Source organism: Vipera ursinii (genome assembly GCF_947247035.1).
Source record: "Vipera ursinii genome assembly, chromosome: 3".
NCBI lineage: Eukaryota > Metazoa > Chordata > Lepidosauria > Squamata > Viperidae > Vipera > Vipera ursinii.
Genome location: NC_139516.1, coordinates 81207416 through 81224216, shown reverse-complemented (window position 1 = coordinate 81224216; position 16801 = coordinate 81207416). Strand labels below are relative to the sequence as shown.

Below are 16801 nucleotides of genomic sequence, written 5' to 3'. Positions count from 1 at the left end.
TTTACCTGCACACTACGGAATAACTATACGAGCACAGGATAATATCGTTGTGTGTGTGCATGTGCCTTTGAGTCAGTACTGATTCCTGGTGACTGCCTGGACAAGTCTCTGCATTTTTCTTGGCAAGATTTCGGAAGTGGTTTGCCACTGCCTCCTTCTTCCTAGGGTTGAGTGTGAGTGGTCCGAGGTTATTCATCTGCCTTTGTGCCTAAGGCGGGACTAGAATTCACGGTCTCCCAGTTTCTAAACTGGATAAACTGCTTTTTTTTTTTTTGACAACTCCCTATCTTCTACTTTTTCTGTCTTCCTCTCCTAGCAATCGTTTACATCTAGCATAAACTACTGGCCTTTCAATTCCCTTTATTTAACAAAAAAAACTAGTGTCTTTATTCCTTCTTAAGTTTCTATTCTTGGCCCTTTAGTTATGCTTGTTATATTTAGTGACAACAATATACAATGGTGTCGCTTTTTCAGTAATTCACACCTGTCTTGATTCAGCTGGCTGCAACAGATGGAAACCATCTTTGACATGCAACGTATAAAAAGGATTCCGAGTATTCAGAAATCTTTCAGCAGTGTTATTAGTCCATCTTTCCTAGGCTAGTTTAAATAGGATTTCTCACAGCACTGACTCATCTAGGAGAAACAGTCGCAAGCCAATAGCACCCTTACCCAAGCCTACTGATTGATGGATTTGTCACATGACATCCAAATGTACTAGGTATGCATACCTTTTAAAACTCTCACTTGGAATGGGGGAGAGTTACTTGTGGGACAGCCCAATGGTTTCTGCTTATCCTACTAGATCTGGCAGGCTGGGCATACTTCAGATCCTGGAGGCCTCAGAAGCATGCTTTTCTGTTACGGTACTTGCCTTATACCAGGGGTGTCAAACTCAATTTCACTGAGGGCCGCATCAGCATTGCGGTTGCCCTCAGGGGGCCAGGTGGGTGTGGCCTTCTGGGTGGGTGTGGCTAGAGTGCATATGGCCTACTGGGTGGGCGTGGCCAGCTCTACATCGTTCGCATCAAGGGTGCCTATAGGGGCCTGGGCAGGAGTGGGAGAGATCTGAGGGTCTCTGGCAGAAGGAGGGTCTCTGGGCCAGGGCCAAGGCCGTGGGGGCCGTTCCCTCACTGTTTCCAGGATGGCTTCGCGGGCCGCATGAAACCACTTCGCGGGCCGGATCTGGCCCCCGGGCCTTGTGTTTGACATGTCTGCCTTATACAGTAGAACAGCCTTGCCCTGGAGATACGACCCTGTTGGCTTTCAGATTTGTGTTTTCCACCAGGCACTTGGGCCAGGATACTAATGGACCTGGCATGGAGTGGCTGGTGGAAGAATGCACGTTTTACTGGGCCTTCAATGTTGTTTCTTATTTTAAATGGCTTGCTGTTTTTACTGTATTGTAGTTCTATTCTGTTCATTGCCCAGTTTCTTCTGGCAGCTATGTAAGTTTGTTTAGTAAATAACAAACAATATAAATAAGAACATTTAAACTGTTAATGAGGTATGTATGGAAAGCTTACACTCATAAGAGGAATTCCCTTCCCTCCCCCACACCCCACGGAATAATCTATTCTGCATAAACATTATCCAGAATGAGGAGTAAGAACACAGAGAGTTCTGAGCAGTCCAGAGACATTCCTACAAAAATGGGATTCATATGACAACATTAGGGATTTGACATGAGCCACAGGGAGTCAAAACAGGCAGGAAGTTAGGAGTTGCTCAAGGCGTTGTGCGCATACCCATGTTTGTAAACCACTTGTAGAAGAAGAATACAGGAGCCTGGTTAATGAGCCTTTTCAGAATATCTTATGTTAAACTGTAGTACAGATTCCTAGACTAAGGGGGGAAGAGAAAGACTGACTGAGCATTGATCTGGCCTTGTAGTAGTGTGGGAGAGGTCATGACTTGGGACTTTTTAAAAAAAAAGTTCCATGAGAGTTTTGAGTTAGAAGATTCTAGAAAGATTTTAGTGGAAGGTTTTCTCTCTAATGTTTCACCATTATCAAAAGCCAATTCATTAGTCTGCACTGCTTGAAGAATCTGCATCCTTATAACTTCAATTTTTGTCTTGCTGTCATGAAGCATCTGTTGAGCTGTTGCGAGCAGTTTTCTATCCTAAAAAAAGAAAAAAAGTTATGCGATACTAAAATTTGAATTCCCCAATGAGTTTCAAGTACAATTCACATTGTCTTTTCAGAATATGAATTCTGACAAACTAAACAAGATTCAGAAATCATTATGGTTTGAAAACTAATGTGCAATGACTACCAATACATTTTATTTAAATTTTGGATGTATTGGGCATAGGCATTAAATACACCCTTGTTATTTAAATTTCTTTTATTATTTTTATTTCATCTAGACCGGGGTGTCAAACTCAATTTCATTGAGGGCCGCATCAGCATTGTGGTTGCCCTCAGGGGGCCGGGTGAGTATGGCCAAGGTGGGCGTGGCCTACTGGGTGGGCATGGCTAGAGTGCATATGGCCTACTGGGTGGGTGTGGCCAGCTCTACATCGTTCGCATCAAGGGTGCCTATGGGGGCCTGGGCAGGAGTGGGACAGATCTGAGGGTTTCTGGGCCAGGGCCAAGGCAGTGGGGGCCGTTCCCTCACTGTTTCCAGGATGGCTTCACGGGCCGCATGAAACCACTTCGCGGGCCGGATCTGGCCCCCCGGCCTTGTGTTTGACATGTCTGATTTAGACTAATGTAGAAATTAGAGCACTACAGCAAATAGAATAATGCAGCCTCTAAGAGACAGAACCAAAAAGAAATTGTCAGGATTTTTACTAGAATGCTGTCAGCATTTATTTGTAGTATATAATACTGAGAGCATTTATACAAATGAAGGGAAAAAAATCTTTAAAAAGCTACTCTTTCCCTTTCTGTCACACAACACATACACAGTTTAAAAATGGAAGGTAATGGAAAGGACTTGAAGAAGTTTTCTTCAATGTTAGTAGCTCAGCAACAAGATTAACAATGTAATTTAACATATAACTGAAAGTGTCTGGAAAGCTACAAATTGATTTTCAGAAAGGTCAGTGAACCATCAAGAAGCAATTCAAACTGTCAACTCTCTGTCACCGTAATCCATTCGATTCTGTTGTAGAAATCTACATTTCTGTAGTTCACGCTCTACATGCCAAAACCAAATTCCTATTTATGATTGCTGATAAACACCATTCCATGGTTTGGCATAGAAACAATATTTCCAAATATGATTTACTAGTAATGTTATCAGAGCATATTACTGGAGGTTGTGGAAATTGTATCATAACCCTAGATGATCTATGGCTAACACATCCTGTCAAAAGAAGCAGAAACTCCCCCTTGGTACAAATAGATACCAACAAAATATCTGATATGCTTAGAAACTGACTTTTAAACATAGCATATAATGATTTCTATATCTTCCCAAATGGCCACTCTGTAATGTCAGATACTGAAAATGTAACAACCTCTAACATTTTCATGTAACAACATGAAAATTAAACAGTGTATTACTGAATTCAAACATACATTATTTGTAATCAGCAACAGGATAGGAAATTATCCATTACTCTGGTACGGATCTATTTATATCGTCTATCTTGACTGTAAAGTTTTAAATCCCTCATCTGAAAACCTTATTAACTGTGTGAGCTAATAGGTCTTACCTTTGATGGACCATTTGAATACATTTGAATCATATTTTCTGCTCCTTGCTTTACTTTCAATTCTATATTTAACTGTTTCTTTAAGGCAATTAATCTGTTATTAGTAGGAAAGCGAGGATCACTATTTGGTGTATCTGGTGTTCTGGGACAATCTGTAAATTTGAAACAAATGCCCATCATCAATTTTTCTAAATAATACTCTACAACAAAAGGAATGCATTAAGTTTGTATCAGTCAAAATATCAATTTTACAGTACCCTTTAAGCTGTTAATATCTTTGTCCTAATACTGTTCATATTTTCTATCTGGTGTAGTTACTTTCCATTTCTCAAATGAGGGCTATTTTGTACAAACTATTCATGTAAAACTAAGGCAGTACAACAATAGTTCTATGAAACAATCTCTTGTTTTAGTTATCTAAAACAGCCATTTTACAAAACTTTTGCTAGTCAATTAAAATATTTATTTTAAAAAATCCCCTACAGGAATAATTTGGCTACCAAATTATTATTATTTAGGCATTTCAACTAAAAACTTTATAATGCAAAAGAAAGAAATAACTTTAAGTGAAGTTTTGATCATACAATATTCTAATGGAAACTCTCACAAAGATGTATTAGCCCCTCATGACTGTCTCCACTATACCAGTGGGATTACTGAGGGTTGCAACGGTATTGTTGCAAAATGTTTTATTTTGGAACAAGTTAACTTTCTGTTCAGTTTTTTAAAAAAATACTTAAAATATTTATTAAAAAAACATGGTACAGGAAGCTTACAGGATAGCAAATGATATATTGAAGGTATATGAGTTCTCATTGGCTTGATATTGCTACCTTGTGGCCTAAGAAGGAAGCACTGATTACTTAAAAGGGAAACTATAGTTTTACTTTAATCAATCATCCATTGAAATTCTCATTAACACACATACATAGTATATCTTGATCAGGGATGTCAAACTCGCAATGTCACGTGACATGTCGCGACGTATGGCAACTTTTTTTCCATTGCCGGCAATGGGGTGGGCGTGGTGTTGGCATGATGTATCCAGCCCGCGGGCCAGCAGTTTGACACCCCTGTTCTTGATTATAAGTAGCTTTGAAGAAGTTACTTTAAGAAAGCAAAAACAGAACTAGTTATGATTTTACAAATTATAATGCGGTACCCATTTATCTTAGTTCTTTTATATCATTGTTAGCAAATTACTATTAAATTATGTTTAGTAATTAATGAACGTTCACCATTATGGGAGCACTTCCAAAGTCTCCATATATAGTCAGTTCTCATTATTCATGGAAGTTATGTTCTACAAAGTTGAGGCAAACACTGAATTAGCAAATGCTAAAATCTCAGTTTGGAAAGTGCATTCAAATGTTTAGACTCTGTGTGTGCCTGCAAATGATCATGAAAACACCGCTAATATTGTGGTTACAAATACATTTTATCAAGCAGGTGGATTTGCAAATGCGGAGTAACGGACCAATTAAATTATTGATTACTTACAGGCAGAACATCTAGATATATTATTTAAATATTCATGTCACTCTGTTGGCGCTTGGAAGTGTTGTAAAGCTGTTTTGAAATCATGTTATGGAGTGGGAAGGCACTGTAGTTTGTTGTGCATAAAAAATATTATACCAAAACATGAGCACTTCTGTTTTTATTAGTTTACATAGTTAACAGGGCCTTAGTTAAATATTCCTTCTGAGGCCTCAGGATAAAAACTCACAGACAAATCTTTGAATGATCTTAATTGCTGATAATTCCCCTTTACAACAGGAGTTGGTTGCGAATCTCCTTGTTGGGGGGTTTTACCTTTTAAGAGATTTGAAGGAAGTTATGAACAATCAGCTTAGTTTAGGAATGCTGGATCCTAGAAGGAAAAGTTAGTGTAAAGTTTTTCAATTAGTAATAAGCAAGAATAGGTCTTGATGTGAATATGGGAAAAAAAGGGAAAGGAACTAGAATTAAAGTAAAACTATAGCAAGTCTGTTTTGCATGCAAACAAATTAACTTGCAAAAAGAATGAAGGAAAATGGGAGGGGGGGGGAGAGAATTGATTTCTTTGTCTAGTGCAGGGGTCTTCAAACTTGGCCCTGGCTGAGGAATTCTGGGAGTTGAAGTCCACAAATCATAAAAGGACCAGGTTCGAAGACCCCTGTTATATACAAATGCCAAAAAACTTGAGCAACTGAGTGAATCTTTGCACTTTGTAAGCTGCGTACTAAAAATGGGGAAATGGATAAATTTTAAGATAGGTAAATATTGATTGCAATGTCATGGATAGTATGTGGTCTGAGAAACAACTAGTGATTATGCCTGTCTTTATCTATTTATCAGATTTACTTATATTATTTTATATTTTACTGTGTTTTTCAAATCTTTTTTTAAAAAAAGATTTGAAAATAGATATATATGAGAGTATGATTGTGTGTTGTTTATCATTACTCCTTAAAGACTCCTTAAAGTCTCCTTAACCCAAACACACACAAACATTTACTGGTATTAATCACATATACACAACACATTATACTTGATTCAGTAATCAAAGAAATAGGAAAATAAATATACATAAAACTTTGGAAGGTTGTCTCTACATGTCCTTGAGGCACAAAAAAAATAAACGGAAGGCAAGGCTTCAAATTAGAAAGCAAACCAGAATATTTTGAGATGATAATCATCAGATATCCAATTGCAATATACATAAGCTATCTGGTGTAGTGCTTATAAAGACCCTGAGATAGAAAGCCAAAGACTACGACTTCTAGTTCTCCCTTAGGCACAGAGCCTGCTGGGTGACTGAGGGAGTCACTCTCTCTTAGCCTCGACAAGGTAAAGGCAAGCCACTGCTGAATCATGTTAGCAAAAAGACTGCACAGCCTTATCCATGTTTATACCAAGACTAACTTGAAGGTAAAATAAATAACTGCACGTTAACAACCTCAGCTGTGACCTTAATTGATTAAAGTCCTCCCACCGGCTGTCAGTGCTGCCTGACACTGAAAAACCCTAATCAATTTCACACAAAGGGCTTGCAGTCCTGAGCCCAATAGGCAAACAGTCAACGCTATGTATATCGCAATTGGATATCTGATAATTATCATCTACAAATATGCTGGTTTGCTTTCTATGTGTATTCACCATTGTGTGCCTGCTTACTCTCTTGTAATCCCTCCTCTTCCAATAAAGCTAAATACAAACATCAATTCTCTTCTTGCTAATTACCCTAATGCCAGGGTGAGCATTCCAAAGGGCAGGAGTGGGGAAAAGGCTGTAAAATTTGCCCCCTTTCCCTGAAGCCTTGTGAGCTGGGTTCCAGAAATCTTTGTTTGAGGGCTTACCCTTTTGTAAGGCAAAAGAAAACTGAAGTATAATTGTAAGCATAGTTGTGATCATGTGATTGTTCACCTAGGGACAGCTTTACTTAATAACTGTGTTGCCAGTCCCAATTCTGGTTTCTAAATGAGTACCAATCTAGAGTGCTGAGTAGTAATTATTTCATTTCATTTCATTTATATTCTGCCAAAGCAATAGAGATTCACAGCAGTTTACAAAAACATTAACAACATCCATCCAGCAGTTTACAAAACATTGACCACATGGGCCCATTTTGGCACAGAGGTCAGAATGCAGTATTGCAGGCTAACTCTGCTCACGTTGCCAGGAGTTCGATTCCCTCCACCCTGACCGGCTCACGGTCAACAAAGTCTTCCATCCTTCAGAGGTTGGTAAAATTAGGACCCAGATTGCTGGGAAGCAGTATGCTGACTCTGTAAACACGGGCTGTAAAGCACTACAGAGCAGTATATAAGTCTTAAGTGCTATTGCTATCCATATTTCATTTTAAATATAAAATGAAACAATGAAGTAATAGGAAGGAACATATACAACAGTAACAATTCAATCAATGCAAACAATTCAAAATGTTGTTGTTAGCTGCGAAGTTGTGTCCGACCCATCGCGACCCTATGGACAACGTTCCTCCAGGCCTTCCTGTCCTCTACCGTCTTCTGGAGTCCATTTAAGCTCACGCCTACTGCTTCAGTGACTCCATCCAGCCAAATTCAAAATAAAATATATTAAATATAGAATTAACTTACTATTCCAGTGCCACATTATCAAGAGACAACACTAGATCTGACCAAAATTTTAAATGGACAATGTTGTGCTTGGTTCAGTTTCAAGCTGTTTCTCCACTGCAATATTTGATCACAGTCACCTCTTCTGATCTTGCCCATGTGGGATCCAGGTCAGAAAATTTCAGCCTGGTTACTTATGTCTTCCACTTCCAAAATGACCTCTTACCTGGTCTACCCATTGAGCAGAAGCATTCTGGGGTGACAAATCTCAGAGCAATCTGATCTGACTATGCCAAAGGACTCATTCTTCTACCTTCCAATTTCAGATTACCAATCAGCTGATGGGACCTAAAACCCAGACCCAAAGTGTAATGGCATTTCCATCCCATGATGGACTCCTAAACTTTCCCAAAAACCTTCTTCACACATATGGAAGTTTAAATTCTTCATTACCCAAAGCCCAGCCCTATAGTAAGTGCCAAGAAGTCAAGGAGAAGCGTGACAATGCAGCAAAATGAACTACACAAGCAGGTTGCTAACTGTCCCACTAGGCCAACATTATACTGATCACCGCATACATGGCAAGACCATGCGTTGCCATTAGACCATCCTTGACACTACCTCCACCATCTAGAGATCAAAGCTGCTATAGGACAGAATTCAGTGAGAGTGACACTGACGCTCTTCCAAATCAAATCTCAGTGATTTAACAAAAAAGGTGAAAATCTGATCTTGAAACCTACAGCAACTGTAAATTGGGAAGGTATTACAACACTATAATGAAGAAAGAACAAAGTGCTATATTTTAACTTCAAGGTAACCCTAGTATTGCCAATTTTAAGTAATTTTTGCCAATACCAGTTTTAGGTTATCACCAGTATAGCAATAGCACTTAGACTTATGTACTGCTTCATAGTGCTTTACAGCCCCCTCTAAGCAGTTTACAGAGTCAGCATATTGCCCTTCCAACAATCTGGGTCTTCCTTTTACCAACCTCAGAAGGATGGAAGACTTGAGTTAACCTTGAGCCGGTCAGAATCGAACTCCTGGCAGTATTAGCTTGCAATACTGCTTTCTAACCACTGTACCACTATGGCGCTTATCACTTCATCTTTAATGTTATCATCATTTATACTAATCTTTATGGCAGAAAGCATCAAGTATAGCTGTTTGGCTAAGAGTATAAATGTTTTAGACTGCTAATCTGTCAGCACACCATGAGTTCCTGCTTTTCTCACCATGGAATACGGATTGGAATATTGAGGTAAATCCCAAAAGACACTGTTGTCTTAGCTCGCAGAAAAATAACCTCATCCTACCAGCATGCCACAGTAAAAAGAAGTATGAAATTTGGGCAATTCCAAAGTTAATGATATTTACTTAATAATATATTAGTTACTCCTCAACTTACTCCTGTAATTGAGCCCAGAATTACAGTTGTTAAGTGATTGTGGTGATTAAGCACATAATCAGATTTGAGCATATGACAATTTTGCCGCAGTCATTAAATGAATGCCGTGGTTGTTAAGCAAATCAATTTTACCCAATGGGCGTTTTTGCTGGAAATAACTGCTGCAAACTGGCAAAAAAGTCAAAAATATATAAACAGCCAAAAGGTGAGTCAACTGCCAGGTGCCCAAAATATGATCACATGATTACGAGAGTGTATTTGTGTAACTGTTTTAATATTGAAATCAAGTAGTCGACACATTTGGGTGAGTCCATCCTAACTCGTTTAGTTTAGTGAACGGTGATTAAATGACTGTTCATAAGTTGAGGACTACCTATAGATTCAACAATGAACTTTACAAGTATAAAAATAAAAAAATCAGAATTTGTAGAAAAGCAGTTTACTCAAATGCTGAAGTTCTGCAACTATTGATTTTCAGTATCAAAAACTTGACTAAATGATGAATGTAAGGAAAACAGTAGCATTTCTATCATATTGTATTACAGCAAATTAACATAATGTAGTCAGGGAACAAGACTGCAGAACTAAAATTCCATTTTAGGGGGAAATACTATGGAGTAAAAAATATTCTGCATATCATTCAAGCCATCAAATTATAGACCTGGTAACTGAAATACAGAACTATAATTAGCACAAGATGAATTCCCATCATTCTTCTAAATTTTGCTTTTAATATTATATCATAGCTAAGCATATTTTTAAGATTTACAAGCATAATCTCTCAAATCATATTTAAAGAACTGTTCTCTGTGGTGGCATCTCATTCTAGAACACTTTCTCCTCTGAAATTCTGGAGGCACCAAATATAACATATTCTAGTAGCCTCTTTGGCCAGCATAAATGGCGAAAGCATAAAGCCATATATATATATATATATATATATATATATATATATATATATATATATATATATATATATATATATATATATATATATATATATATATATATATATATAGCATTTTATTGTTTTGAAGTATTCTGCTCTTTTTGCTGATAACCACTTTGAAATGCTTTGGTAGAGAAGTATCAGATATATTTAATAAAAGGCATAAATAATGATACAGAAGAGAGTTAACCACAAGCAGATGGCCTGAACATTCCAAATTCTGACGTTTCTACATATAACTAAGCAGACATGAGGATGACCACTTTTTTATGTACAAACATCTGCAAGTAATGAATTGCAAATGTTGCTAAAATCTACAATATTTAAAAGCAGGTAAAATGTATAGGAATAATATATTCAAAACACTAAAGAAGGCATCTGTTTTCACCTAAATTAAGGCCTTTGTCAAAAAGAAAAAAAGAAAAACAGTTGCATACCTGTAACATCTTCAGGTTCTGCTACCACAATGTGAGCATTTAATTCCTGTAATTTATGATGCAATTCCTCTAGCTTCTTGTTTGATTTTTTCAAAATGTTATCTACATAAGCCAAGTTTTTTTTATCTGTAGTGACCTTCCTGAGGTTTTCTGCTCCTTCTTTGATTTTAAGTTCCTTCCTTATTTCCCGTTTAATTTGGTCCTTCACTTCATCCAAATTCTGTTGTACCATTGTGTCCGAATAGTCCAATTTCTGTCCAATGTTCACGTTCTCAGGAACAATGATATTTCGCACATCTCCCTATATTAAGCAGAAAAATATAATGTTAATTCGCTAGTTTGCAAAACTATGTGAATGTCTACTATTCATTTGTTTTCAGACATTCTTTACCCAAAAGTCACAGAGCTTCATATGCTGACTAACAACACTAATATAAATGTCGGATTTAGAGAATATGTTGTATGTCTGTTTTTAACCTAAATGCCTTAAAATTCCACAAGATTTGCAACACAGGAATTTTATTTTAATAACCCTGACAACCACAGCTTTAAGAATACAATCAATCCTACACATATTCAAAACTAAGTCCCACTGAATTACCTGAGAACTTTTCCTAGTTAAATGTGTATACCATATCAGCTTTAATACTTGTTGGGAAATAAACTTAAGCAATTATACTGTGTACTATTAATGTATTAAAAGGTTCATATTTTTTCTTTTTCTCCTGAAATATAAAGTCACATGTACTCAATTTTATAAAACTTTTTTAAGTCAGTTTGGAACAAAAATTACAACTGAATATCAAGATATTTCAGTATCTATGCCTAGTAAGTCACATATATGGACTAACCAAAGATATTTGGCTATTACTTGTTTTTGTAGATAACCCCAATCATACATAATTATGTGTATCTGTAGTTTTATCTCATTTATATATTACAAAGACAAAAACCATTTTTATAGACAATTCATTCTTTCATCTTCCTTCTAACTGTATGAGCACATACACACACTTACAGATAACAAATGCAGTCTAGAGTTATTATAAGACATTGGTGAAACTTGCCATATTTTTCAGATGTCAATTATCCATTGGTCCATTTAATACTGATTCCACAATGTTCAAAACACTTCCTGTCAAAACAGATAATTAAACTAAGAGCTGAAGTCCAAATCCTAAATAAAAATAAACCACTTTATAAGCTGGTTGGTAATGAGATCAAATCTGATTAGGAAAAGCAAGCACACATATAATCTTGTACTATTACAAGTTACTCACTGGTCTACTTAATAGTAATATGTCACTTGAGCTACTACTGCATTTTTTATACAGCAGGATGTTTGACCATTTGTTGATTTAAAAGAAGTACAAAATAACGTACATAAGTTTGAATTACAGAATTGTCTGCAAGAATGTGAAGGTTGCTTGCTGAATACTGTATAAGTGTATATGATGCACTGTAAGAATTGTGTAAGAATAAGTGAAATGCTTAGAGAATGATTCAACAGGCGGCAAGATAAGGAACATCCCCTTGAGAGTTTAATGTATTTATGGAAAAATGCATAAAGAATGCTTCTGCTGATGTTTGAAGGGTGTTGGTTGGGATTTAAATGCATGTATACTTTTGTATACAAATGATCTCATGTTGTTAAGCTCACAACCCTAAATAATTCTAGCAAATGTTAGATAGATTATATGTTGGAACAACGTGCCGAAAGTGCAGATCTGAAAATTTAAAGTATTGTTATCAAAGGGGAGGGTAACTGAGTTTAACAGAGAAAATTGAGTAAATATTGGGGAAATTATACATAAATGATGAAAAAGAAGAGCAATTTGTGCCCTTGATAGAATGTTTACTAAAAGCATGGAAATGGATGCAGAATTTTTAAACATACAAACAATATAAAAAAGTTAATGGATAACGTAAGGAAGACTGTGAAGATTGAAAGTTTGTTGAAAGAAGTATAACGTGTGGAAGGGTGTGCTTCTGTCCTTTCAAAATACGTAAGTGTGAATTGGGAATGTTAGGTGAAATGTAAAAAGTTGAATATTTTGGTAATTGAGCCCTTAGAAAAACATGTGTGATAAAATAAGAAGAGACGGGATCAAAAATTAATGGGCACTGAATTAATGTACATACAAAACAGAGTAACACATGAAAGAATATGTTGAGGTAGTTTGACATTCCGGTGAGAATGAATGAGAAATTATAAAACAAATTATAAATATAGCAAGTAGCTAAGGAGAAAACCATTATTCTTCTATTACTAAAATTCTTTCCAAAGCCATGGTATTTTCTATCACGTAGTCTGTAATGCTACATTATTTGTAAAATTTAATCTAATGTAGTGGTTTGAACTTTATCTTGACAACTGTTGCAGTTTTTTTTTTTAAAAAAAGAAAAAGTTGTTTGTATATGGCTTGGACCTCCTGCTGATTCCAACGAGGCCTCCAAACCCTCTTCTCAAAACTTTGCTACACCCCCTTGCAATTCCCAAATATAGCAAGCTCTGTTATCTCCCACTAGGCACTTTATTCCGAAGGAAACCTTTTTTCAGAGCAGCTGGTTTTCCGGTAAGAAAATGGCAGATCCCTTTCTATGCTTAATCTGAAGGCTGGAAAGAAAAGAAAAAAAAAGAAAAGAAAAGAAAAGAAAAATGGTTTTCTGAAGAAGAAACAGCGGCTGTCTACTGAAGGACTAATTTTTTTTCTGAGCCACCTGATCTCACATGCCCTATATCAGGGGTGTCAAACTCAATTACATTGAGGGCCGCATCAGCATTGGGGTTGCCCTCAGGGGGCTGGGTGGGTGTGGCCTGGGTGGGCATGGCCTACTGGGTGGGCGTGGCTAGAGTGTGTATGGCCTACTGGGTGGGCGTGGCCAGCTCAACATCGTTCGCATCAAGGGTGCCTAGGGGGGCCCGGGCAGGAGTGGGACAGATCTGAGGGTCTCTGGCAGGAGGAGGGTCTCTGGGCCAGGGGCAAGGCAGTGGGGGCCGTTCCCTCACTGTTTCCAGGATGGCTTTGCGGGCCGCATGAAACCACTTCGCGGGCCGGATCTGGCCCCCGGGCCTTGTGTTTGACATGTCTGCCCTATATCTATCTCAGTTCATAAGATAAATCAGAATGTATGTTACAAGTAGCTTCACTGACACTGTCTTCCTTTCCAAATTACTAGATCTAGCCTTGTTGCTGCTGGCTTTGAAGACGGGGCTTTCCCCTAACCTGGCTTTCAGCTAACCTCAGAAGAGAAACAGAAATGCCTAAAGAGGGAGGGGGAAAAAAAACGGAGATTGCTTTTTCAGTTGTAAAAATCCCAAGGGAGGAAACCCTTCCGAACACTTCACTTCATAGTATTAGGAGGAAGGACAGATAATTGATCTTAAGTTCTTGAATGGAAAATGGGATATGAATCTAATAAACAATGAAAATATTGGTGATTTAGTTTTTCTTTTAACTCCCTTCAGTTTCTGACCATCTTGAAAATGAGTTTTTTCCACATTCACTTTGCATTGGTCGAAAGTTAAACAATCAGTAACCATAAAGAGAAGGAAGAAGGGAATACTGCACCAACTAATGATTTAGAAATTAACAGATTTTCTAAATAAAATATTTACCCGCGTTTTGTATAAAATCAGTAAGCGCTTTTAAGCTGATCCTAAATGGATTGATTTTTTTTTACTATATTCAATTTTATTTTTCCATTTCTTCCACAAACAAGTCAACAAATATATCGCCATACATAAATACATACACGTAAGTTTGGGTGCTGCTCGTCCATTTCCCCTTTCACTGTATCCACCCTCCTTCTCTTTTTGAATAAAGGGTTTTAAGAAAATTTGAGCGTCCCCCCCCGAATTTAGTGAATTCTGCAATAGCTTCCACTCATCTAGTAACCAGAAAAGGCTAGAGTCATCCAGATAAGCATCACCTGTGAGATATTTGGAAAGCTTTGTATAATAAAACCAAACAATTTACAAATTTACTGAGTATATTTTACATCTATCGGAAGTGGATGCCTGATTATAAAAAATACACCACCCCAAAATCAATAATCCACCTTTCAAATATTTGTTATATTTGTTAAACTAGTATGGGTTCCAAAATATTATACTCACTTGTCCAGTTTAGAAAAGATTGGATCATGTGGTTTGCAAAAGAACAGATCAAGTGGGAAATGAGATACCACTTATATAGAGTAGTGCTTTGGGGCTTCTGGCCATGAAGCTGCATTCAGTTCACAGAGCCTCAACCATGATCAGATCACTTACTGGCACACCAAGGAAAACAGAAGGTTAAGATTTTCCTTTAAGAACAAATCATTTCCTTCTACATTTCATATGTTGTTTATGTGCTTACCTGCAATTAGTGCAGGTTGGCATCCCACCAGGCTCAAGGTTGACTCAGCCTTCCATCCTTCCGAGGTAGGTAAAATGAGGACCCAGATTGTTGGGGGCAATTAAGCTGACTTTGTAATAATGCCGCTTGGGGTGTGTGTGAAAGCCCTAATAAGCAGGCATATACATAGAATGAAGGCTACTGCTAAGCTTGTAAGCCGCCCTGAGTCTTCGGAGAAGGGCGGGATATAAATGGAATTAAAATAAATAAATAAATAAATAAATGTGTATAAAACATTTTATTTTAGTGTTATCCACTCAGAGTTGGCAAAGGCTGCAGTGGGAAATACGTTTACGTTTTACGTTTACGTTTTATTTAATTTATATACCGCCCTTCTCCCTGGGGACTCAGGGCGGTTCACAGGGCATATAAATAAAAATACAATACTATACAAAAGTTAAAACAAAGATTAAATCAATGCCCAATTAAAAAACAATAATACAATCTAAAATGACAATTTAAAACCCAGCTCCCCCATCAGGCCAGACCGGCCAATTCAAACAAATGGGTCTTCAGACCACGACGGAAAGTTCGGAGGTCCGATGCCGTCCGGAGCTCCACCGGCAGTTGGTTCCACAAAGCCGGGGCACCCACAGAGAAGGCTCTCCCCCTGGGGGCCGCCAGTCGGCATTCCCTGACCGGAGGCACCCTGAGGAGGCCCTCTCTGTGGGAACGCACAGGGCGGAGGGGAGTTGAAGCCGGCAGCAGGTGGTCCCCGAGGTACCCCGGACCCATGCCATGTAGGGACTTAAAGATCATAACCAAGACCTTGAACCTCACCCGGAAGACAACTGGTAACCAATGCAGCTCGCGGAGCAAAGGTGTAACATGGGAGTACCGGGAAACTCCCAAGACAACTCTCGCGGCCGCATTCTGTACCAGTTGGAGCTTCCGAGTGGTCTTCAAGGGAAGCCCCATGTAGAGAGCATTACAGTAGTCAAGGCGAGAGGTCACGAGCGCATGAGTGACCGTACACAGGGCATCCCGGTCCAGATAGGGCCGCAACTGGCGCACCAGGCGAACCTGGGCAAAAGCCCCCCTAGTCACGGCCACTACATGATCTTCTAGGGTAAGCCGTGAATCTAGGAGGACTCCCAAGTTGCGAGCCCTATCCACGGGGGGTAAGAGCTCACCCCCCATAGAAAGAGATGGAACATTTTGAATGTCCCGGGATGCCGGAATGCACAGCCACTCAGTCTTGTCAGGGTTGAGCTGAAGTCTGTTCCTCCCCATCCAGACCCGAACCGCCTCCAGGCAACGGGACATCACAGCGAGGGCATCACTGGGGTGGTTTGGGGTCGAAAAGAAAAGTTGGGTATCATCGGCATATTGATGATACCCAACTCCAAAACCACGAATGATCTCACCCAGCGGTTTCATGTAGATGTTGAACAGGAGAGGCGAGAGAACCGACCCCTGAGGAACTCCACAAACGAGAGACCTAGGGGCCGATCTCTGCCCCCCTGCCAACACCGACTGCGAACGTCCCAGGAGATAGGAGGAGAACCACCGAAGAACCGTGCCTCCCACTCCCAATCCCCTGAGACGCCGCAGCAAGATACCATGGTCGATGGTATCGAAAGCCGGTATTGCAAGGCGCTTTATTCTCTATGCACTGAAAACTAGATAGGCAAGAGGAAGGAAAGGAAAATTATCCCCCTTTGGAGTAAATTATAAATGGTTTGGTTTGCACAGCACATTAAACTACGGGGATTCATAATGTTCCAATCATGAGGTAGACATTTCATGTATTCTTAAGTTTGAAACCAACATGTTTTTTGAGAGTTTGTTTCTAATTCAGAATACATGTTTTGTCCCCAACAGGGAAAAAAAATAATTATTTTGAGTATTCTCAGCATTC

General features: G+C 38.5%; 1 protein-coding gene across 2 annotated transcripts in view; it reads right to left on the bottom strand.

The window, feature by feature from the left end:
- Positions 1–16801, bottom strand: part of PKN2 (protein kinase N2) — a 62307-nt gene that overhangs the window by 27165 nt on the left and 18341 nt on the right. Inside the window, exons 2-4 of one of the 2 annotated variants that reach the window (XM_083359309.1) lie at positions 10541–10841; positions 3668–3819; positions 2007–2124 (exon numbers count right to left, since the gene is read on the bottom strand). In XM_083359309.1, the coding sequence (XP_083215435.1) occupies positions 2007–2124; positions 3668–3819; positions 10541–10841 (571 nt within the window). Of the gene's footprint in view, positions 1–2006; positions 2125–3667; positions 3820–10540; positions 10842–16801 lie in introns of those variants that run through there. The other variant, XM_083359310.1, reaches the window with a different exon arrangement.